Below are 24,386 nucleotides of genomic sequence, written 5' to 3'. Positions count from 1 at the left end.
GCCGCGGGGCAACTAAACCCACGCACTCTAGAGCCCACGTGTTGCAACTACTGAGGCCGCACGCTCTGGAGCCCATGCACCACAACTAGAGAGCCCAAATGCCACAACTACTGAGCCCACACACTGAAACTACTGAGCCCACACGCTCTAGAGCCCGGAAGCCACAGCTAGAGAGAGAAGCCCACACAGCACAATGAAAGATCTCACATGCCACAACGAAGATCCTGCGTGCTGCAACGAAGACCCAATGCAGCCAAATAAACAAATAAATAAACGTTTCTTTAAAATTTTTTAAAACTTTATTCTATTTCCCATTGTCCTGTTCAAATCTGTTAGATACGTCCCTCCCCTGACCCTGAATGAAATCTTGGGCATGCTCTATAGTTTCTCTACTGAGCTTTAGTTAATAAGAGGTTCTCTGGTCACATTCATGCACAATAATAGTCTCTTTTTAATAATGAGTATGTTCGGGCTCACTAATAATCAAAACTGCACACTTCACACTAAGTTAATGTTTTTTCCTGCACCAGCTACATGCTCCAGGTTGGAAGCCTGCAGTGGGGGCAGGGACAGATACGGTGACCTTCTTCTCTATTCACCTTTCTAGCTACCCTCTATACGCCCAACCCACCCAACACACATATTGAGTTTTGGCTTAGGACAGCACCAGGTTTGGGGATGAGAGGGAGTGAGAGTAAAACAAAGAAATGGTTTTAGTTAATGGCATAGCTGACACCTGGCTTTTGTCTTTTCTGCATGTGGCAGATGTTTAAAGATGTTCTTTCTCTTATGGGAGTTGTCATGTTATCCAGCCACATTTCTACCTCTTGAAATTTTTCTCAGTGGCCTATCACCATTCAAGACCAAAACAAAAATATAATGGGTCCCTATTGTGTGTCACGCACTGTACCAGGTGCCAGGATATTTACCCAAAGCCCTGGCAACCCAAAAATACAATGCAAAAGGACATATTAGAAAAATAAATAAATATTCAGTATCAATATCCTACTAACCTTAACTTTTCAGCTGTATTTGGTCATGAAGTCTTACTTTACAAGGTAATTGCTATTGTAAAAAAGGGATACGTCATTAATAGTCTCACTTCCCAGATGTTATTTGATATATACTCTAAATTATATTACATTCAACACAGTGTGCACTTTGAACTTGTAAGCAGAAAAACTATCTGCAGACAATATGCATTCTAATCCTTGAAATAAATGTGCCCACAATCATAGTATAAGACACAGTAGGTATGCTTATCATGCGTTAATGTAGCTGAATTTCAGGAGAGGAACTAAGGAATTTATAGAAACTAGAGAAACTATGATGGTTTGGCATTAATGCAGTTAAGTGACCTCTTGAACTTTAAACTTCCACATCACAGTATAAAGTTGGTTCTAAGATAAGAAATAGCATAAATTCTCTCCTAAGGACAGCTCTGAATCTCTGATTGCCTAGAGGCTCAATCAGCTGGAGACCATGGCGTTCGATGGTACTTGGAAGGTAGACCGAAATGAGAACTATGAAAAGTTCATGGAAAAAATGGGTAAGGGCTTAATACTTTAATGGCTTGTTCTTTTGTTTCTCACAGACATCTTTCTAACTCCTTCTAAACCTTAAGGCTTAGAGAATGACACCTGCTGTGGTGGTGCGGCTCAGGAATGGTTGGTTGATGGTTCAGAGTAGCAAAAACCATATTCCCACTTCTTACATTGGAAAGAATACACTGTCTCACCACTGGAAGAAAAGATTCTTGGGTGCTATTCTCTGAAACACAAAAAAAAATCCAGATATGTTTTATCCACGTTAACTGCTGATTGAAAATTGACAGTTTTTTTGTTTGGAAAGTAAAATATGGCAGTGTGTAATGATAACTTCCAGACTTTAAAACATTAAATTCTAGGGAATGGAAAAGCAAAGTCCATTAAATAAAGCAATGAAAATGAGTTCTATCAAAAGTCACAGCTCTGAATAAATGAGACTTAATTAATTCTCTTTTCTTCTGACATAATAAATTTGACTGTAATGTTTGCTAATTTTCTCATTTTTGAGACAGTTGGAAATGCCACAAAAAACAAAGAGAATTATGAAGTTCAAAATTTTAAAGCCATTATAGAAAGCAAAAGGACATTAAAAAAAAAGAGTACCATACATGTGGAATTAAAGTTGTATATCCTTATAAATATATAAATATACTTCTAAAATCCTTCACTTGACACTCCTGGTATTTGGTTTACTTAACACTGAAACAAAAATATTGACAATTTAAAAAAAATTACCCAGTTCTAAGATTCAACAATTCTTGCTTCATTTAATTTTTCTTAAGTTTTGGAAAAATAGCTTGATATGATTGAGCCTGAACTTTTTCTACAGAAGCAATCTGAATGCTCTTGTGCAAAGGCAATGCTATCAGGTTTTCCTCCCCCCTCAAAATATTAACTGATTAATTAACTAGTTAAAACAGAACTTGGAAAAGTAAGCATTTTCCATGGCATTTTTTTACTTTATTTCCTTAAATCTCTTTCCCTCTGCAGGTGTTAATGTGGTGAAAAGGAAGCTTGCAACTCATGACAATTTGAAACTGATAATTACACAAGAAGGAAATAAATTCACAGTCAAAGAATCAAGCAGTTTTCGAAACATTGAAGTTGTGTTTGAGCTTGGTGTCACTTTTAATTATAGCCTCGCAGATGGAACTGAACTCACTGTAAGAAATTTTTTATAAACAATGTATTCTTGATTTTTCTACACAATACTAAAATCATCTCTGCTTTCTGTCATTGGATGGTTTAATTAATGTAGGTCTCCTTCATTTACTGAAGCAGCCAATGGAGTTTATCCATATTATATATCAAACAACTTAGTTAGCAGAGTATTTAAACATAACATTTTGATTTTCATACATATCTGTAAAGGATTAAACAATAAGAATTAGAAAAATATCTTTGAATGACTGAGTATACACCTCTTCATAAAGAAAACTAAAGTTCAGTGTTTTCAACTTTACACATCTGACAGCAACAAAAGCTTTTAGAGTTATCTAACTTAAACATAATAGACACTCAGTTAATGTAACTGAAATAATACAATAAATGAATAAATTAGTGAATGAATGTGTGACCAAATGGAAATGTCTAATGCTACAATCTAGGTCATTGGGAATTCAACTTTTAAAATATGAAATAAAATTTTATGGAGTCACATTTTTCAACTGATTTTTGAAAAACTTTTTTGTCCTTAGAATTTTTCTGGTTAAATTAAACATGTTTCCAATGACAATTATACTGTCAAATATTTTATCCATTGTGGTTATGTTTTAATTACTACAACAGTTACATAAATTAAAACAAGCACAAGCTTGTTAGCTTCTCCATGAAGCGAATATGAACTATGACTAAATTTAGAACACTCTTTTTAATGTGAAAGGTTTAGAAAAAAGAAGCCCTGATGATCTGCCTTAAAATCTGGCATTTGGAAACAATTGAGTGAGGACAGCATGATGGTTACCAGCGCATACTCTAGAGCCCAGTAACCTAGGTTCAACCCTGGCTTTGTGACTTTAGGTAAATTACTGTATTTCAGTTTTCTCATCTGTGAAATGGAGATAATATTTACTTCATAGGGTCATAGTGAAGTTTGAAGAAGTAGATCTGTAGGCCTCAAAACAGGGTCTGACACATGTAAGACCCTAAAAAATGCTATTTTATTATTTTTTTAAAATTTTATATAGGGGACTTGGAGCCTAGAGGGAAATAAACTTGTTGGAAAATTCAAACGGGTGGACAATGGAAATGAACTAAATACTGTCCGAGAAATTACAGGTGGTGAAATGGTCCAGGTGAGTGGTTATTATAGTTATTTTCCAAAGACAAAAATAATCACACAGCAATGATTTTATTTTGGGGGTTGTTGAGTTACATCATCAATAAATAGACTATTACTTTTCTCATTAATCGTACTGATTTTTAAAATACAGATATTTTCTGATGCCTATTTATTGAAGAAAACATATATATGTCAATACATTGAGCCTATTTTAACTAAAAATGTGACTAAAAACCAATATGTGTTTTTAAATGGATGTATCCTGTATCTGTATAAAGTGTTATCAGGTACAAGAAAAAAAAAACTATAAACTTATTTCAATGCTATAATACTACTAATATTTTTCTTAATTTAGCTTTTAATCTTAATGGCAAATTCTTCTATGTTTGTTAACACGTTTCAGACTTATGTATATGAAGGAGTGGAAGCCAAGAGGATCTTCAAAAAGGAGTGATCATTGTTCCTGGAGCACAGCCCAGAACACATATTAGATGGAAAATCTATACTGAACCAGAACTTATTTTCCTCTCCTCACCAAGTATAAAGTTGCTGACTGATTAGTCCTTTTATGAACATTAGCCAATGGCTTATATTTCCAGTCTTGCTAAAGCAAAACACATAAAAGCTAATTAGGATTTAATTTGTTTTACATTCTCTAAGATGTACATTTATTGATGTTCTAAAGGAACTTGTGACATTTTAAAAAACAGATGAATAAATATTGTTCCCACATTGCTTTATAAGTCGTCTCTCCTTTAAAAAAAAAAAAAAAAAGCTATGCAGCATATGCATAGCTTTTGGGTTTGGGGTTTTTTCCCACATTTGGTAAACTAAAAACATATATTGCATAGAGGTCTTTAAAATCTTGTACTGGTGGTAAATATTTTCCTTAGTAACATTTATTATAAAAATAATATATATTCAACCAGAAAATTTAGAGATAAAAAAAGAGCAAATGAAAAATAAATATTTCCATAAACCCATAATCCAGAGATAATCACTATTCTGATTTTAATAGATATCCTCCCAGTCCTCTTCTCCCGGTGTGGATTTGTATATTTCCCCATATATACCACTTTGAATAATCTGGTAGGAAACAAATGATGTACTAAAGAACTGTATTATATTTTTCTACATTGTCAGTGATTCCTAGACCTGGGTAAGCATCAGGATCATCTGAGAAACTTAAGAAATGTTTGCATGCTTAGTCTCCACTGTTATCCTATTAGATCAGAATTTCTGAAAATAGAACCAGGGATTTTAGAAAACTCGCGAGTGATTCTGATGCAGCAGGTACACTAACCAGTCTTTGAGAAAAAGTGGGCTATCAGATACCAAAAGTGTCACCTTCAAGTGTCATCCCCCCTTTACTCATAAACACATACACTGACAAATTTTTAGGGCCTCAAAAGTTTTCTTTCACTCATATGCTCACATGATATACTATTTAATGTATTTCAAGCAATTGCATTTTAGGTGGTTGTGTATTACAGGGCACAGAGGGTGGTCAATTTTTTAAACATTTGACTCTACGCACCTTTGTTTTGACTAATTATTTTTCACACTGGTGAAGGTAACAGCTAATATTTATATAGTTCTTACCAAATTCCAGGTATCATTCTAAGTTGTACATAAACATGGCAGATACATTACAAGGTGGGAAGAAAAATATTTGGCGTACATGATGAAGATGAATAGATTAGAGGATATGTAATCTTTTGCAAAAACAAGAACTTAAATCCACTGTTCATTTTATAATTTCATTATAAACTTCACATTGAAAATAGTAATTATTTAGATTTTTCACACACTTTTTAAAAATAAAGGTTCAAAGTGCTTTTACCTCTCTGATCTTATCTACGTATGTGAAATAGGAATAGGACCGGTATTAATCTCACCTGAAAGTGGAGAAAATAAGGCACAGAGAGGTTTATCAGCTTGTCTAATGTTGTACAGAGTCCATGAAGAACACAGGAATTAAATGTAGGTCTTGACTTTTAGTCCAGTACATTATGATCTATGCTATTACTCAGCCTGTTATAAACAAAAATATCTTAAGGAAAAAAAAGTCCCTTAATTCCTTAGTGGCACCCAAGAATAGCATTCCAAATGAGTCAGGTCAGACTGTAAAATAATGGCAATTAAGTGGTTAAGCACTTATCTATTTCTAGCCTCACTGCAGGCTCACTATTTTTTTTTTTTTACAATTTATATCCTTTCTAGCATTAAATCTCCACTATTTATTAGTATTGGAGAGCAGCCTATTGTTTGCTAAGTGACTACCATTGCTATAACCCCTCTTTGGGAAACTGACCTTAATATCACGCCAATTTGATTGACCAAGAGAGGGTGCCTGACCCAACAGCAGCCAATCTAACACAGTTTGGCCAGTTTATGTTCTTTCTCTGTGCAGAAGGAACAACACAATGAACTGAACCTAGAAGAACCTCCCTTTAGGGAGTTTGAATGGGAGAAATACACAGTAATTGGTAGAAGGAAAAAAGTTTACGGAATTCCCTGGCGTCCAGTGGTTAGGACTCTATGCTTTCACTGCTGAGGGTGCAGGTTTGATCCCTGGTTAGGGAACTAAGATCCCGCAAGCCACGCAGCACAGCCAAAAATAAAAAAATAAAATTAAAATTAAAAATTTTTTTTGAAAAGGTTTAAAGAGGACAAAGAGGGCAGGCAGTAAGTAAAAGACATGAGTATGCGAAGCTATGAACAAGCAGGAGCCACAGGGTAAACTGCAGAATGGAGGAGCAGTTAGAAGCAGCTGGGGTAGTAAAAGCTGAAATATTTACACATGAAATATGGTATCTGGGGTCTCCTTCAAATTGCTTCCTCCCCAATCTAGGGTCAGGGAGGTAGTGGGGAGGAGTATAGAAGAAACAAGATTGGTCACAAGTTGACAACTGTTGCAGCTGTTGAAAAGTGCCCGACCCATGCTGACACGTGATAGGTTCATGGGGTACCAAGTAGGAACATGGCAATTCATTAAACTTTTCTCCCTACTTTTGTATGTATTTGATATTTTCCACAACAAAAGGTTAAAAATTTTAACATATTTCATTTCCACTGCTATCACCTTGGTCAGTCACCATTTATCCTTCCCTTGATTACTGTAATAATCCCTAAAAAGCCTCCTACTTTCTTCCTACCTTCCTTACTCTACCCCCTTAGTCTCTTTTTCAACACAGCCTCAGAACAATACTTTAAAAATCTAAATCAGATCATATCACTCCTTTACACAAAGTACTGCAACGTCTCCCATTTCATTCAGAGAAAAAGCCAATGTCCTTACAGTGGCCTGCAAGATCCTATGTGATCAGATTCCCTATTACCTATCTGACGTGTTCCTGTTTTCATGGAATATCTGGAGGAAGAATGTTTCAGGTGGAGGAAATACCCTGGAGCAAAGGCCCTAAGGCAGGAGCAAGGCTGGTAAATTTGAAGAACATGGATTACCTCGTAAGAGTCCCCAAGATCATCCAGAGATGATCAAAAACAAGACCAATGTTCAGGAAATACAGGCTGACTCAGTCTTCCTAGAACTCAGGAATGATGTGGTAAAAAAGGAATGGGTTTTGGAATAACATAGACTTACCTAAACACTTATCTTTCCAGTTAGTAACTAAAATTCAAGTTCTGAGCCTCAATTTTTCTCACTTGAAAAACAGGGAAAATAGCAATGATTTTCTGAGAGTGTTGTCAACTGAGGTATTATATATAAAACATCTAGCATAGTGCTCAGCACATAGCTAGTACTCAATAAATGTTACTAAGTAATACGAACCTGTGCCCTACTCTTGAAGAGAAAACAGAGCAAAGTCTGGCTTAGGTAGATGGGAAAACTTTTCTTAAAATATCCCTCACAGGGCCTGTGTGGTAGATGGAGCCTTGGCTGGTAGAGCTTTGGGCAAGTCACTTCACCTCTTTGGAATTTAGTTCAATCATCTTTAAAATGAGTTAACTGGACCAGATGATCTCTAGTGCTAAGATCCAGTGCTGAGATTCTGTATCTGAATAACAGTAAGTGACTCCTCCTTTAAGTAGCCCCTTGGGTATGTATCACAGGGAGGTGTTGCAATGACAGAGGGTGGGGTGGGGAGAAGGAGATATCTTCTAAATTCTGAAGCCTGGCTTGCTTCATGGGTGTGTGACCTGTGCAGGCTCAGAAGGGCTGTGTGCTTAATTTAATGCTCTGCTGCTAGTGTCTCAAAATTCTCAATAAATTTTGAACAGGAAGACCTGCAAATTATGTAGCCAGTCCTGTTCCTAGGAGATGACTATGAATAAGTAAGTATAAAAGATATTTTCCTGTGATTAATTAGAGACTGGCAGTAAGACATCCCTGGGCACCTGAAGAGAGGTGACTAGGTGGGTAAGATAGTTATCTGGGATAGAACTGAAGTGGGAGGAGGTTTTGTGGGGATCAGGAGGGAAGGATGATGATGGATGAACATGTCAAAGTACAGCTGACCCTTGAACAACAGTAGGGGTTAGAGGCGCCAGCCGCTCCCTAGTCGAAAATCCAAGTATTACTTTACAGTTGGCCCTCCGTATCTGCAGTTCTGCAACCACGAATTCAACCAACCGATCGCTTAGTATGTATTTATTGAAGAAAATCCATGTATAACTATAGCATAAGACTGCCATCTACTGGTTAATGATATGAATTCTTTCAAAGATTTCCAATGCAAGGTCTTCGCATTTCAGTATCTAGAGGGTTCCAGAAAGGTTTGACATACTATATTGTACAGTTTGAAATAATTATTAAATGCTTCCTCAGTTCCAACTTCCAAAATAATCAAAGACTCCTTTTCTATTTTCCTTAACAGTTCCTAAGGCTGCTTTCATTTGTTCAAAAAATAACTTTCAAAAATTACTATGTGCCAGGTATCAAGTATTCAATGATGAATGCCATTGGTAGAGATATTTAGGTCATTAAGAACTTCATCAAAGAGATTCAAATTCTCAGGTTCATCCTGGGTCAGAATCAGAATACCTAGAATAGCATCATCTTCAAAACTGGATGGTCATTTAGGGGTAGGGTTATGCTTTCATTCAATATGAAATGCTATGAAGAGCTTTGGGCAAGTCACTTCACCTCTTTGGAACAATATGAAGTGCTAATATGCACAGTGATGTTCAGGCCCAATGACCAACATTCAGGCTACTGGCTTGAACAGACATTATTGGAGAATTGACTGGAAAAGAAGAGTAAGCAAGGCTGTGATAGAAGATGAAGGAAGTTAGCGGCATGGAGCAAACTAATAGTCACAGATAAAGAACAGTTTTCCAGGGGGCTTCTCTTATCCATAAGCATCCCCACTGAGAATTCCACTAGAATAAAGGGTTACCAGAAGTCCTTTCTTCTACAATATCTAGATTACCAGGAAGAAAAGAGGGAACTTAAATACTCATCCAGTCATTAGTGGTTAGGACCACTGTGAAGGGAGAAGAGTAGTAGAAATCTAAAGCAGGGTGAGGAAGATCTCTCAGGATCTCTGCCCAGTTTTAAGGCCACATCCCTCATATTACAGGTAGTGTAACTGGTTCTTTTCAAATAATTCTGATATACTCACTACACTGACTGTAGAAAATATTTGAGAGCCAAAGAATAATACTCTCCCTCCACTCAAAAACAAACAAGAAAAAGTCCTTTAGGTAAACGATTATATACGCAATGCCATTTCTTGTTTTGCTTTAGGTAATTTTTTAAACATCAAGAAAACAAGTATATCAAAGGACATAAATGTGACACTGAACTTCTTCTCTTTAACATATACTTAGGGCAGAAAAACCTGAGTGAGGATGGGGCTTATTTCACACTCCCAGACCCCACTGAGTATTCATCTGTGTTCCCATAGCACAATGTACTCACCAATATCATACCATTTTTCTGCCTTCAGTTTGCTTGCCTGTCTCCTCTAGTCTGTGAGCTCCGTGAGGGCAGGACAGTCTTATATCTATACCCCTCCCTCCACTATATCCCTTTAACACATGGTAAACATTAATAATTGCAGTGAAGTAAATAAATGGGGCATGCTGGACAGTCTCAGACTCAGCAAGCCAGCCTTCCCATCCTATGTTCTGAGAATTTACACACAGAAGCTCTACTGAAGGAATCAGCCCCAGCTGTTTTTATACACAGATAACCCTATTCTGAACCAGATCAACACTACCTTGGCCATAACAGATTAGGTCACTTGCTCCAAGGGCAGTCAATCTATATACTTAAGAACAGCCTATGAGAACTTTATTCAAGACCAATAATTCTAATTAGCTAAACCAGTTAGGGTCTGATTCTTGGGAATTTGACTTCAATACACATAAAAAGTCATCAGCTAGTAATGACGGTTACAATGATGGGAACAAAATTTGCCACTCCAAAATGTATCTCTTTGGCATTATGATTAATTTAGGCTGATTATCTTTAAGAAACAGAAGACTCAGAAAGCCTTTCTTTTTACTTCCCTCTTAGCTGCCTAAAATATTTAAATAAAGGGCTTATTCCCAGAATAGAGGTATCACCAGAAATATCTGCAAAGAATATGGGCTAGATGTGGTGGGGGAAACTCAGTGTGGTCTAGAGATCAGAGTCCACCCAAAAGGGGCCTAGAGACCAGAGTCCACCCAAAAGGGGCCTAGAGACCAGAGTCCACCCAAAAGGGGCCTAGAGACCAGAGTCCACCCAAAAGGGGCCTAGAGATCAGAGTCCACCCAAAAGGGGCCTAGGGACCAGAGCCCACCCAAAAGGGGCCGAGGGACCAGAGCCCACGCAAAAGGGGTCTAGGGACCAGAGCCCACCCAAAAGGGGCCTAGGGATCAGTCTACCTAAAAGGGGCCTAGAGATCAGAGTCCACCCAATATCCCATTTCCTCTGCAGGGCCCAGCAAACATTTATCAAACATTTGCTTTTTCATCTCCATGAGCATTGCCTTTCTCCCCTTTGAAGTCCCAACATCCTCTTTTATCTCTAGCTGAAGATGGCATTCATGGTGAGCTTTTGGCCATTTTGGCAAGTTACTCCGTTTTCCTGGGTCTCTCCTATGTCTACATGTTATTAAATTTGTTTGATTTTCTCCTGCTAATCTGTCTCATGTCAATTTAATTCTTGGACCAGCCAGAAGAACCTAGATGGGTAGAGGAAAATTTCTTCCTCCCAGACAATGGGCAAAAGTAGAAAGGCACAGAAGGAAAGGCAGACAACAGAGGCCATGAGGCAAAAGGGATCATGTTGAGTTCTAGTAAACAGAAACTGGATAGAAGAAAAGAGGGTGAAATAATAGCTTCTTAAAAATGGAGATGATGAATTCTTGCTTCTGATGAATAAAAATATAACTTGTTCACTATAGCTTCCTTGGATCCTGAGTGGCCAAGAGTACGTATTTCTTAAACAAATATGAATTAAGCACCTACCAGGTGACACATATGACATGACTTTTACAGGTAAACAAATCTATTTGGTTCCCATGGAGATTTGAATCCAGCTCAGAAACATAGCATCTAGAGTTTGAAGACTGACATTAAACAAGTAAAAACAATTGTGATAAGCATTACAAAGAAGTAATGTAGGCTCGCACAGAAACACATAGTATCTTGAATTATATTTTCCATTGGCCTATCTTTGCTAAGTTGCCTGATTATACAGCCTTTCCTGAATTCTACGAGGCCTAACTTACATTTGAGATTCTTTTCATCCTTTTTTCACCTGTAACCATACATAAAAAGGCTACTTCCCAGGGTCTACAAAATCTTCAAAATACAAATTGGCTCCAAATTCAAAGAGAAAATTGTAAAATCTAAGTAAGTAAATGTTTTATCCGCAAAACACAGCAGTAATTCGAACACATTACAATGTACCACTACAAGGAAACACGTACCACGTTTACAATGTGCCAGACATTGTTCAAAATGCTTTATAAAAATCAACTCATGGGTGGAGCTTCAAGATGGCGGAAGAGTAAGACGCGGAGATCACCTTCCTCCCCACAAATACATCAGAAATACATCTACATGTGGAACAACTCCTACAGAACACCTACTGAACACTGGCAAAAGACCTCAGACCTCCCAAAAGGCAAGAAACTCCCCACGTAACTGGGTAGGGCAAAAGAAAAAAGAAAAAACAGAGACAAAAGAATAGGGATGGGACCTGCACCAGTGGGAGGGAGCTGTGAAGGAGGAAAGGTTTCCACACACTAGGAAGCCCCTTCGCAAGCTTCGGAGTAGCGGAGGAGAGCGCAGCCACAGGGGTGCGGAGGGCAAAGCGGAGAGATTCCCGCACAGAGGATCAGAGCCGACCGGCACTCACCAGCCCGAGAGGCTTGTCTGTTCACCCGCCGAGGCGGGCGGGGGCTGGGAGCTGAGGCTTGGGCTTCGGAGGTCGGACCCCAGGGAGAGGACTGGGGTTGGCGACGTGAACACAGCCTGATGGAGGCTAGTGCGCCATGGCTAGCTGGGAGGGAGTCCGGGAAAAAGTCTGGAGCTGCCGAAGAGGCAAGAGAATTTTTCTTCCCTATTTGTTTCCTGGTGCACGGGGTGAGGGGATTAAGAGCGCCGCTTAAAGGAGCTCCAGAGACAGGCGCGAGCCGCGGCTATCAGCGCGGACCCCAGAGACGGGCATGGACGCTAAGGCTGCTGCTGCCGCCACCAAGAAGCCTGTGTGCAAGCACAGGCCACTATCCACACCTCCCCTCTCGGGAGCCTGTGAAGCCCGCTACTGCCAGGGTCCCGTGATCCAGGGACAACTTCCCCGGGAGAACGCAGGGCACGCCTCAGGCTAGTGCAACGTCACGCCGGCCTCTGCCACCGCCAGCTTGCCCCGCACTCTGTACCCCTCCCTCCCCAAGGCCTGAATGAGCCAGAGCCCCCGAATCAGCTGCTCCTTTAACCCCGTCCTGTCTGAGCGAAGAACAGATGCCCTCAGGCGACCTACATGCAGAGGCTGGGCCAAATCCAAAGCTGAACCCCGGGAGCTGTGCAAACAAAGAAGAGAAAGGGAAATCTCTCCCAGCAGCCTCAGGAGCAGTGGATTAAAGCTCCATAATCAACTTGATGTGCGCTGCCTCTGTGGAAGACCTGAATAGACAACGAATCATCCCAAATTGAGGAGGTGGACTTTGGGAGCGATGATATATATATTTTGTTCCCTTTTTCTCTTTTTGTGGGTGTGTATGCTTCTGTGTGTGATTTTGTCTGTCTAGCTTTGCTTTTACCATTTGTCCTAGGGTTCTGTCTGTCCTTTTTTTTTTCTTCTAGTGTAGTTTTTAGCACTTGTAATCATTGGTGGATTTGTTTTTTGGTTTGGTTGCTCTATTCTTTCTTTCTTTTTTTCCTTAAAAATTTTTTTAATACTTATCTTTTATTTTTTATTTTAATAACTTTATTTTATTTTACTTCATTTTATTTTACTTCATTTTATTTTGTTTTATTTTATCTTCTTCTTTCTTTCTTTCTTTTTTTTCCCTCCCTTTTATTCAGAGCCATGTGGATGACAGGCTCTTGGTGCTCCAGCCAGGTGTCAGGGCTGTGCCTCCGAGGTGGGAGAGCCAAGTTCAGGACACTGGTCCACAAGAGACCTCCCAGCTCCACGTAATATCAAATGGCAAAAATCTCCCAGAGATCTCCGTCTCAATGCCAAGACCCAGCTCCACTCAACAACCAGCAAGCTACAGTGGACACCCTATGCCAAACAACTAGCAAGACAGGAACACAACCCCATCCATTAGCAGAGAGGCTGCCTAAAATCATAATAAGGCTACAGACACCCCAAAACACACCACCAGACGTGGACCTGCGCACCACAAAACCAAGATCCAGCCTCATCCACCAGAACATGGGCACTAGTCCGCTCCACCAGGAAGCCTACACAACCCACTGAACCAACCTTAGCCACTGGGGACAGACACCAAAAACAACGGGAACTACGAACCTGCAGCCTTCAAAAAGAAGGCCCCAAACACAGTAAGTTAAGAAAAATGAGAAGACAGAGAAATACACAGCAGATGAAGGAGCAAGGCAAAAACCCATCAGACCTAACAAATGAAGAAGAAATAGGCAGTCTACCTGAAAAAGAATTCAGAATAATGATAGTAAATATGATCCAAAATCTTGGAAATAGAATGGAGAAAATACAAGAAACGTTTAACACGGACCTAGAAGAACTAAAGAGCAAACAAACAGTGATGAACAACACAATAAATGAAATTAAAAATTCTCTAGAGGAGATCAATAGCAGAATAACTGAGGCAGAAGAACAGATAAGTGACGCGGAAGATAAAATAGTGGAAATAACTACTGCAGAGCAGAATAAAGAAAAAATAATGAACAGAATTGAGGACAGTCTCAGAGACCTCTGGGACAACATTAAACGCACCAACATTTGAATTATAGGGGTCCCAGAAGAAGAGGAGAAAAAGAAAGGGACTGAGAAAATATTTGAAGAGATTATAGTTGAAAACTTCCCTAATATGGGAAAGGAAATAGTGAAACAAGTCCAGGAAGCACAGAGAGTCCCATACAGATAAATCCAAGGAGAAAAACGCCAAGACACATATTAAACAAACTATCAAAAATTAAATACAAAGAAAAAATATTAAAATCAGCAAGGAAAAACTACAAATAACACACAAGGGAATCCCCATAAGATTAACAGCTGATCTTTCAGCGGAAACTCTGCAAGCCAGAAGGGAGTGGCAGGACATATTTAAAGTGATGAAGGAGAAAAACCTACAACCAAGATTACTCTATCCAGCAAGGAACTCATTTAGATTTGATGGAGAAATTAAAACCTTTACAGACAAGCAAAAGCTACGAGAATTCAGCACCACCAAACCAGCTTTACAACAAATGCTAAAGTTACTTCTCCAGGCAGGAAACACAAGAGAAGGAAAAGACCTACAATAACAAACACAAAACAATTAAGAAAACAGTCATAGGAACATGCATATCGATAATTACCTTAAATGTAAATGGATTAAATGCTCCAACCAAAGGACACAGACTGGCTGAATGGATACAAAAATAAGACCCATATATATGCTGTCTACAAGAGACCCACCTCAGACCTAGGGACACATACAGACTGAAAGTGAGGGGATGGAAAGAGATATTCCATGCAAATGGAAATCAAAAGAAAGCTGGAGTAGCAATTCTCCTATCAGACAAAATAGACTTCAAAACAAAGACTATTACAAGAGACAAAGAAGGCCACTACATAATGATCAAGGGATCGATCCAAGAAGAAGATATAACAATTGTAAATATTTATGCACCCAACATAGGACCACCTCAATACATAAGGCAAATACTAACAGCCATAAAAGGGGAAATCGACAGTAACACAATCATAGTAGGGAACTTTAACATCCCACTTTCACCAATGGAAAGATCATCCAAAATGAAAATAAGTAAGGAAACATAAGCTTTAAATGATACATTAAACAAGATGGACTTAATTGTTATTTATAGAACATTCCATCCAAAAACAACAGAATACACTTTCTTCTCAAGTGCTCATGGAACATTCTCCAGGATAGATCATATCTTGGGTCAAAAATCAAGCCATGGTAAATCTAAGAAAATTGAAATCGTATCAAGTATCTTTTCCGACCACAATGCTATGAGACTAGATATCAATTACAGGAAAAAATCTGTAAAATATACAAACACATGGAGGCTAAACAATACACTTAATACCCAAGAGATCACTGAAGAAGTCAAAGAGGAAATCAAAAAATACCTAGAAAGAAATGACAATGAAAACACGATGACCCAAAACCTATGGGATGCAGCAAAAGCAGTTGTAAGAGGGAAGTTTATAGCAATACAATCCTACCTTAAGAAACAAGAAACATATCAAATAAACAACCTAACCTTACACCTAAAGCAATTAGAGAAAGAACAAAAAAACCCCAAAGTTAGCAGAAGGAAAGAAATCATAAAGATCAGATCAAAAACAAATGAAAAAGAAATGAAGGAAATGATAGCAAACATCAATAAAACTAAAAGCTGGTTCTTTGAGAAGATAAACAAAACTGATTAAACCATTAGACAGACGCATCAAGAAAGAAAGGGAGAAGACTCAAATTAACAGAATGAGAAATGAAAAAGGAGAAGTAACAACTGACACTGCAGAAATACAAAGCATCATGAGAGATTACTACAAGCAAAACTATATGCCAATAAAATGGACAACCTGGAAGAAATGGACAAATTCTTACAAATGCACAACCTGCCAAGACTGAACCAGGAAGAAATAGAAACTATGAACAGACCAATCACAAGCACTGAAATTGCAACTGTGATTAAAAATCTTCCAACAAACAAAAGCCCAGGACCAGATGGCTTCACAGGCGAATTCTATCAAACATTTAGAGAAGTGCTAACACCCATCCTTCTCAAACTCTTCCAAAATATAGCAGAGGGAGGAACATTTCCAAACTCATTCTACGAGGCCACCATCACCCTGATACCAAAACCAGACAAAGATGTCACAAAGAAAGAAAACTACAGGCCAGTATCACTGATAAACATAGATGCAAAAATCCTCAACAAAATACTAGCAAACAGAATCCAACAGCACATTAAAAGGATCATACACCATCATCAAATGGGGTTTACCCCAGGAATGCAAGGATTCTTCAATATATGCAAATCAATCAATGTGATACACCATATTAACAAATTGAAGGAGAAAAACCATATGACCATCTCAATAGATGCAGAGAAAGCTTTCGACAAAATTCAACACCCATTTATGATAAAAACCCTGCAGAAAGTAGGCATAGAGGGAACTTTACTCAACATAATAAAGGCCATATATGACAAACCCACAGCCAACATCATTCTCAATGGTGAAAAACTGAAACCATTTCCACTAAGATCAGGAACAAGACAAGGTTGCCCACTCTCACCACTCTTATTCAACCTAGTTTTGGAAGTTTTAGCCACAGCAATCAGAGAAGAAAAAGAAATAAAAGGAATCCAAATTGGAAAAGAAGAAGTAAAGCTGTCACTGTTTGCATAGAGAATCCTAAAGATGCTACCAGAAAACTACTAGAGCTAATCAATGAATTTGGTAAAGTAGCAGGATAAAAAATTAATGCACAGAAATCTCTGGCATTCCTGTACACTAATGATGAAAAATCTGAAAGTGAAATCAAGAAAACACTCCCATTTACTACTGCAACAAAAAAAATAAAATATCTAGGAATAAACCTACCTAAAGAGACAAAAGACCTGTATCCAGAAAATTATAAGAACTGATGAAAGAAATTAAAGATGATACAAACAGATCGAGAGATATACCATGTTCTCGGATTGGAAGAATCAACATTGGGAAAATGACTCTACTACCCAAAGCCATCTACAGATTCAATGCAATCCCTATCAAAATACCACTGGCATTTTTCACAGAACTAGAACAAAAAAATTCACAATTTGTATGGAAACAGAAAAGACACCGAATAGTGAAAGCAATCTTGAGAAAGAAAAACGGAGCTGGAGGAATCAGGCTCCCGGACTTCACACTATACTACAAAGCTGCAGTAATTAAGACAATATGGTATTGGCACAAAAACAGAAACATAGATCAATGGAACAGGATAGAAAGCCCAGAGATAAACCCACGCACATATGGTCACCTTATCTTTGATAAAGGAGGCAAAAATATACAATGGAGAAAAGACAGCCTCTTCAATAAGTGGTGCTGGGAAAACTGGACAGCTACATGCAAAACAATGAAATTAGAACACCCCTAACACCATACACAAAAATAAACTCAAAATGGAATAAATACCTAAATGTAAGGCCAGATATTATCAAACTCTTAGAAGAAAACATAGGCAGAACACTCTATGACATAAATCACAGAAAGATCCTTTTTGACCCACCTCCTAGAGAAATGGAAATAAAAACAAAAATAAACAAATGGGACCTAATGAAACTTCAAAGCTTTTGCATAGCAAAGGAAACTATAAACAAGACCAAAAGACAATCCTCAGAATGGGAGAAAATACTTGCAAATGAAGCAACTGACAAAGGATTAATCTCAAAAATTTACAAGCAGCTCATGCAGCTCAATATTAAGAAAACAAACAATCCAATCCAAAAATGGGCAGAAGACCTAAACAGACATTTCTCCAAAGAAGATATACAGATTGCCAACAAACACGTGAAAGAATGCTCAACATCATTAATCATTAGAGAAATGCAAATCAAAACTACAATGACATATCATCTTACACTGGTCAGAATGGCCATCATCAAAAAATCTACAAACAATAAATGCTGGAGAAGGTGTGGAGAAAAGGGAACCCTCCTGCACCATTGGTGGGAATGTAAATTGATACAGCCACTATGGAGAACAGTATGGGGGCTCCTTAAAAAACTAAAAATAGAACTAACATACGACCCAACAATCCCAGTACTGGGGATATACCCTGAGAAAACCATAATTCAAAAAGAGTACCAAAATGTTCATTGCAGCTCTATTTACAATAGCCAGGACATGGAAGCAACCTAAGTGTCCATCGACAGATGAATGGATAAAGAAGATGTGGTACACGTGCCGCAGAGCGGCTGGGCCCGTGAGCCATGGCCACTGAGCCTGCGCGTCTGGAGCCTGTGCTCCACAGCGGGAGAGGCCACAACGGTGAGAGGCCCACGTACCACAAAAAAAAAAAAAAAAAAAAGATGTGGTACATATTTACAATGGAATATTACTCAGCCATAAAAAGAAACGAAATTGAGTTATTTGTAGTGAGGTGGATGGACCTAGAATCTGTGATACAGAGTGAAGTAAGTCAGAAAGAGAAAAACAATTACTGTATGCTAACACATATATATGGAATCTAAAAAAAAAAAAAATTTCTTCTTGGTCATGAAGAACCTAGGGGCAAGACGGGAATAAAGACACAGACCTACTAGCGAATGGACTTGAGGATACGAGGAGGGGGAAAGGTAAGCTGGGACAAAGTGAGAGAGTGGCATGGACATATATACACTACCAAACATAAAATAGATAGTGGGAAGCAGCCGCATAGCACAGGGAGATCACATTGGTGCTTTGTGACCACCTAGGGGGGTGGGATAGGGAGGGTGGGAAGGAGGGAGACACAAAAGGGAAGAGCTATGGGGACATATGTATATGTATAACTGATTCACTTTGTTATAAAGCAGAAACTAACACACCATTGTAAAGCAATTATACTCCAATAAAGATGTGCAAAAAAATTAAAATTAAAAACAATTAAGCACCATTCACTTGAAAAATAAAAAATCAACTCATGTTAATCCTCACAACATCTCTATACTATAAGAACTAGTATTTCTATTCTCATTTTACAGATTAGGTAACTTAGGCAAAGAGAAGTTATGTAAGTTGGCCAAAGGTAAACAGGCAGTAAGTGGCTGAACCAGGATTTGAAACCAAGCAGTCTGGTTCTAGAGTCTATGTATTCTAGAATCCAGATTCAATTTTATTTAATATGGTTATACAGGTAAATTTTCATTCAAAATATTATTCAACACATATTTATTGAACATTTATTAGATGCAGGTGCTGATCTAAGTGTTAGAAATACAATAGTAAGCGAGACAGACAAAAAATCCCTGTCCCCATGGAGGAGGACACAGATAATGTACAAGAGAAAAAGGTAAAATATAAAGTACATTAGATGGTATAAATGGTACGGAGAAAACAAGGCCAGAAACAGGGATGAATCCTTGGATTCATGACAGTCCTAAAATGGCCCTGGAGTTACATTTAGTGAGTTTCTGGGATTTGCAATACAAATACCTAAACCAGCACATTCTATGAGGGCTTGATGTTGCTAGTTTAGGAAGAGCAGAGTAGTGAAACTGAATGAGTGTTAAGAAACAAGAAATAGTTTCTTCATTTATTTTGCGCTGAAATTCCTGTAGGATTATTTTGTCAGGTGGCAATGTTAAACACTTTATAAACTTTATTCTTCCCATTTTCTAAAATCAATACACTCTCTATTTTAATCTGCCTGGGTTACCAACTGATGTAGTATACTCTGCAGTTTTTGTGTGGAGTATTCTACATATGTCTGTTACATCTCATTGCTTTATAATGTCCTTCAAGTTCTCTATTTTCTTTTTTTTTTAATTGAGGTATAGCTGATTTACAATATGATATAAGTTTCAGGTATACAACATAGCGATTCAAAATTTTTAAAGGTATACTCCATTTATAGTTATTATAAAATATTGGCCATTTCCCTGTGCTGTGCAATATATCCTTGTAGCTTATTTATTTTATACATAGTAGTTTGTACCTCTTACTCTCCTAGCCGCTATATTGCCCCTCCCTGCTTCCTTTTTCCCACTGGTAACCACTAGTTTGTTCTCTATATCTGTGAGTCTGTTTCTTCTTTGTTATATTCACTAGCTTATCTTTCAGATTCCACATATACGTGATAACATAGAGTATTTGTCTTTATCTGAAAGTCCTCTATTTTCTTATTGATCTTCTGTCTAGATCAGATGTATTGCCCATTACTGAAAGTGGAGTATTGAAATTTTCAATTATTATGGTAGATCTATTTCTCCCTCAATTCTGTCCATGTCTTCACATATTTTGACTAGGATTTGCTTGGTTTCTGTAAACCTCTGACTATTTCCCAGAGTTCTGGCAAACTTATTTCAGGTTGTTTCTGCTTATTTTCAATGTTTCATGGAGGGACAGAGGCGTGGAGCTGCCTACTCTACCATTCTGAACATGGGTCTCCCAAGGTGATTTTTTGACAGAGCTCTCATCAGAGCAGAAAAAAATAAATCTGTTTTCTAACAGGGCATATTTATAGATATGAACATAAAAGCTGAGTTTCTCCAGTAGAGGCTTGAAGCCTCATTCCCTGCATCTATTCCTCCATTTCATGTTGGTCCCTGAGTTCTCCCTGAGGAAACATGAAGCTCCATGAAACACAGTTTGAAAAACACTGTTATAAATCATTATAATCCCCTGATACTTATGTGCCTAGTGCCTGTGATCTGATGTTAGAACTACTTAAGTAATCATTGTGACCTAGACTTATCTCTTGCTTGTTTGCTCACTTATTTCAAAAAACTTTCTTCCCATCTTCCCAACTTTGTGAAAAAGCACAAAGAATAAAATGATTACACTTATAAAATAAGTGTAATTCAGGTTAATATTTTATATAGAGCAGTTATCACCTGGGCCTCCATTTGCTTAACACTGTTATTCTAGCTCACACCTATGTCAATATTGTCATGTCTACTCTTGGAAGCCTATTACACGACTTTATGAGAGAAGACATGTCATGTATTGACTAACCTTTCAATCTGCACCCTCAATGACCATCCCTCCAACACCTTTCAATAAAACAAAGGTTGACTGCATAATTGGTTAGCATAATGAGACTTCAAGGCTGTGGGTTTTTTTTTTTTTTTTTTTTTTTTTTTTTTTTTTTGTGCGGTACGCGGGCCTCTCACTGCTGTGGCCTCTCCCGTTGCGGAGCACAGGCTCCGGACGCGCAGGCTCAGCAGCCATGGCTCACGGGCCCAGCCGCTCCGCGGCATATGGGATCCTCCCGGACCGGGGCACGAACCCGCATCCCCTGCATCGACAGGCGGACTCTCAACCACTGCACCACCAGGGAGGCCCAAGGCTGTGGGTTTTTAACATCTTTGTCATCTATGCCTAGCAATTAAGCTTGGCCATATTGAAGTTGTTTTTAAACTTCAAAACACAGCAGAATGCCCTCTTTATTTTGAAATAAAATCTTTTATGAAACCCCAAAATATAAAATAAACAAAACTGAGCCCTTAAGGTTGAAGTCTGTACATGTGCGAGTAGGCAGGGGGAAGAGGGTAGGCAGTTTATTCACAGCCAATCCTGCTGAGCCTTCCTAACATCCCAGCCATGATGCGGAACCCCAGGGCTCTGGGACAGAGTGTTTGTATATCCCATATCTGTGAGATGTCCTCAGCCACGACTTCTAAAGGATTGGATGACTATTGCATCTGTATCTCCTATGGCTCCTCAGATAGCGCCTGACACACAGTAGGCATTCAAGGAGTATTCACTGAAATAACAGACATGAAATCCAAAATGGGGGAATGGATTAGTGTATATCCATTACTGGTCCTTGAGAAAAATCTCAGAAGGTATCCTCACTGATAGTGGTAGACCAGTAGTGGTAGATCTCAGTGGTATCATTATACTACTATGTTACAAAAGAGACAATTAAGATTGTATTAGTGGCTGCAGAATACAACAAACATAACTGAATAAATATTTAATTTCTTCCACATTCAAGGTACAGTTTGAGAGACTATAGAGGCTGCAAAGATGGTAAAAATATAGGATAGGTAAAATATCCTAAAGAATATTTGATACTCTGATAGGGGAGATAATTTACATAAAATTTTGCTACAAAGCAAGCCAATGTACCAAACAATATGTCAAGAAAATGTCAATGTTTTTTGAGCTGAAGGTAGAGAAGTTTTGAAAAATGACCAGTAGACACCTCATCAACAGGTGGCTGTTACAGAATGTAGAGGGTAATTGATGCAGAAGAAAGGCAAAAAACTATGGGAACAAATACTGCATAATTTTCAGAAGATAACTCTCACCCTAAGAAGAAAGCATGACATATGAAGTAGTTGGAGATGAGTTAAATGTGAACTTTTTTGCAATTGGTGTGTTAAAAATACTGAGAATGGAGAGATCAATGTGAACTGTAGCGAGGGAAACTTTCTGAAGTTGGCAATTTGAACTGAAAAAGGATGGGAAGGATTAGGATAGGTGGGGAAGCATTTAATGAAGACAACATGTGCCAAAGCCCAAAAGCAAAAGGAGAAGAGTTTCCATGAGGAAGAAGAAGAAATCAATCTGGCTGGAGCAAAGGGTGTTTGCTGGGCACCAGGTTGGCTGAGTGGGGTGGAGACAGATTAATAGCGGGAGCTGCTAAAGGCCAAGATGAAGCTAAAAGAGAAGCTGAAACAAATAGCAATTAGTTTTGATGACTGTACAACTCTCAAAGAAAACTATCATAGGTATGTAAAGTAGTAATGATGGAAAAGAAATAAGAGAAATGGAAGTCCTAAGGATATTGAGGTGGCCTGAGATGTGGACAGTGAAATAGATTACCCAGAGAATTCGACAGCTTGAATAGAATCAGGGGTGACAGAGATAAATCCTCTGAATTGACGGTAAAGTTGCACCAGTGTCAATTAAGAAATCCAGTTTCTGATTCTCTACTGTAAGTTTAATGGTGAGCTCTGGGGTGCAGCTGAGGATCAGCTGACCCTGTCATTTGATGGGGTACTGTCCCTCAGAGTGGTAAAAGTATACCCTCTGAGAGTGCTGGGGTCTAGGGAGATTGTTTTTTAAGCTTTTCTTTCTCTAAAGCCATTAGAAATAGAAAACAAGAGTATTCATAACAGAAGACATCAGAGTCACTAAAATCCCCACAAACAGTTCACACAAATGTTTTCTCCTGCTAATCTAAATTCAGAAAGAGAAAAAGACAAGAAGAGACTCTTACCATTCTCGTTTATTGGATACTACAGGCAGAAATCTGGGAGACTGACTGGTAGAATTCTCATCTTCTGCTGGCTGATGTTAGAGGTCCCAGGATCTGTCAGCAGCAGCAGCCCTGGAGTGAGCAGTGTCCAGTCAGTGACATCCATCCTTGATACCAGAATTGTGGGCAAGGAAATGTTCTCCTCTGCCACACTGTCCCTTGCAGGACTCCAAATGGATTTCACCTCCAGCTCTAGGCTAATCCCAGTGGTTTACTGTCTGTATACTAGTAGATGGACTAAATGCTATCTGGCTAGACATGACAACACCACCCAGCAGTGAATAAATTAATAACTAGATTATTTCTCATTTTGGTATTCCTTTATGGATTGAGTCAGATCAAGGAACTCATTTTGTAGCAGAAATAAACTATGTGCTTGCAAAAACTTTGGGGTACTCATTAAAATTTCATGCCCTGCACCACCCCCAATCCTCAGGGAAAAGAGAACATAAAAATCTAGACATCAAAAGGACTTTAGGAGCCTCCCTGGTGGAGCAGTGGTTGAGAGTCCACCTGCCGATGCAGGGGACACGGGTTCGTGCCCCAGTCCAGGAGGATCCCACATGCCGCGGAGCGGCTGGGCCCGTGAGCCATGGCTGCTGGGCCTGCGCGTCCGGAGCCTGTGCTCCGCAACGGGAGAGGCAAAAGGACTTTAGGAAAAGTCTATCAAGAAACTGGACTTAATGGCCAGAAGCACTACCTCTGGCCCTTATAAAAATCCAGAATACTCCAAATAGAAGGTGTGGATTAACCCCTTTTGAAACAGTGTTTGGTCACCCTATGCCTACTGGCATCTCTAAACCTCCCATTTCTGGATTGAGTGAACACTACAGGGACTTAAGTGAACAATATGATACTATGACTAGCCATATACAGGAACTAACTAGTATACTTGGGGGATATTATCGACAGTAAAAAGGGCGTGGAATGCACTGACTTGCTATCCCCTTTGACCAGGAGACTGGGTATACATCAAGG

At 38.7% G+C, this 24,386-nt stretch overlaps 1 protein-coding gene and 1 long non-coding RNA gene across 10 annotated transcripts in view; one reads left to right on the top strand and one right to left on the bottom strand.

Moving 5' to 3' along the window:
- LOC308623567 overlaps positions 1-24,386 on the bottom strand; it is a 73,722-nt gene that overhangs the window by 45,978 nt on the left and 3,358 nt on the right. For all 9 annotated transcript variants that reach the window (XR_014016839.1, XR_014016840.1, XR_014016841.1 and 6 more), the window contains exon 2: positions 23,370-23,480. This is a non-coding gene — a long non-coding RNA (uncharacterized lncRNA). The remainder of the gene's footprint in view (positions 1-23,369; positions 23,481-24,386) is intronic.
- Positions 1,483-4,282, top strand: FABP2 (fatty acid binding protein 2; the record flags this gene model as incomplete). The annotated part of the gene is made up of 4 exons (XM_081238681.1): positions 1,483-1,549; positions 2,538-2,710; positions 3,734-3,841; positions 4,232-4,282. 4 exons carry the CDS (start codon positions 1,483-1,485, stop codon positions 4,280-4,282), a joined length of 399 nt encoding a protein of 132 aa, XP_081094807.1.

Source organism: Mesoplodon bidens (genome assembly GCF_964165515.1).
Source record: "Mesoplodon bidens genome assembly, chromosome: 1".
In the NCBI taxonomy this organism is placed as follows: domain Eukaryota; kingdom Metazoa; phylum Chordata; class Mammalia; order Artiodactyla; family Ziphiidae; genus Mesoplodon; species Mesoplodon bidens.
This window is presented reverse-complemented; position numbering and strand designations above follow the sequence as displayed.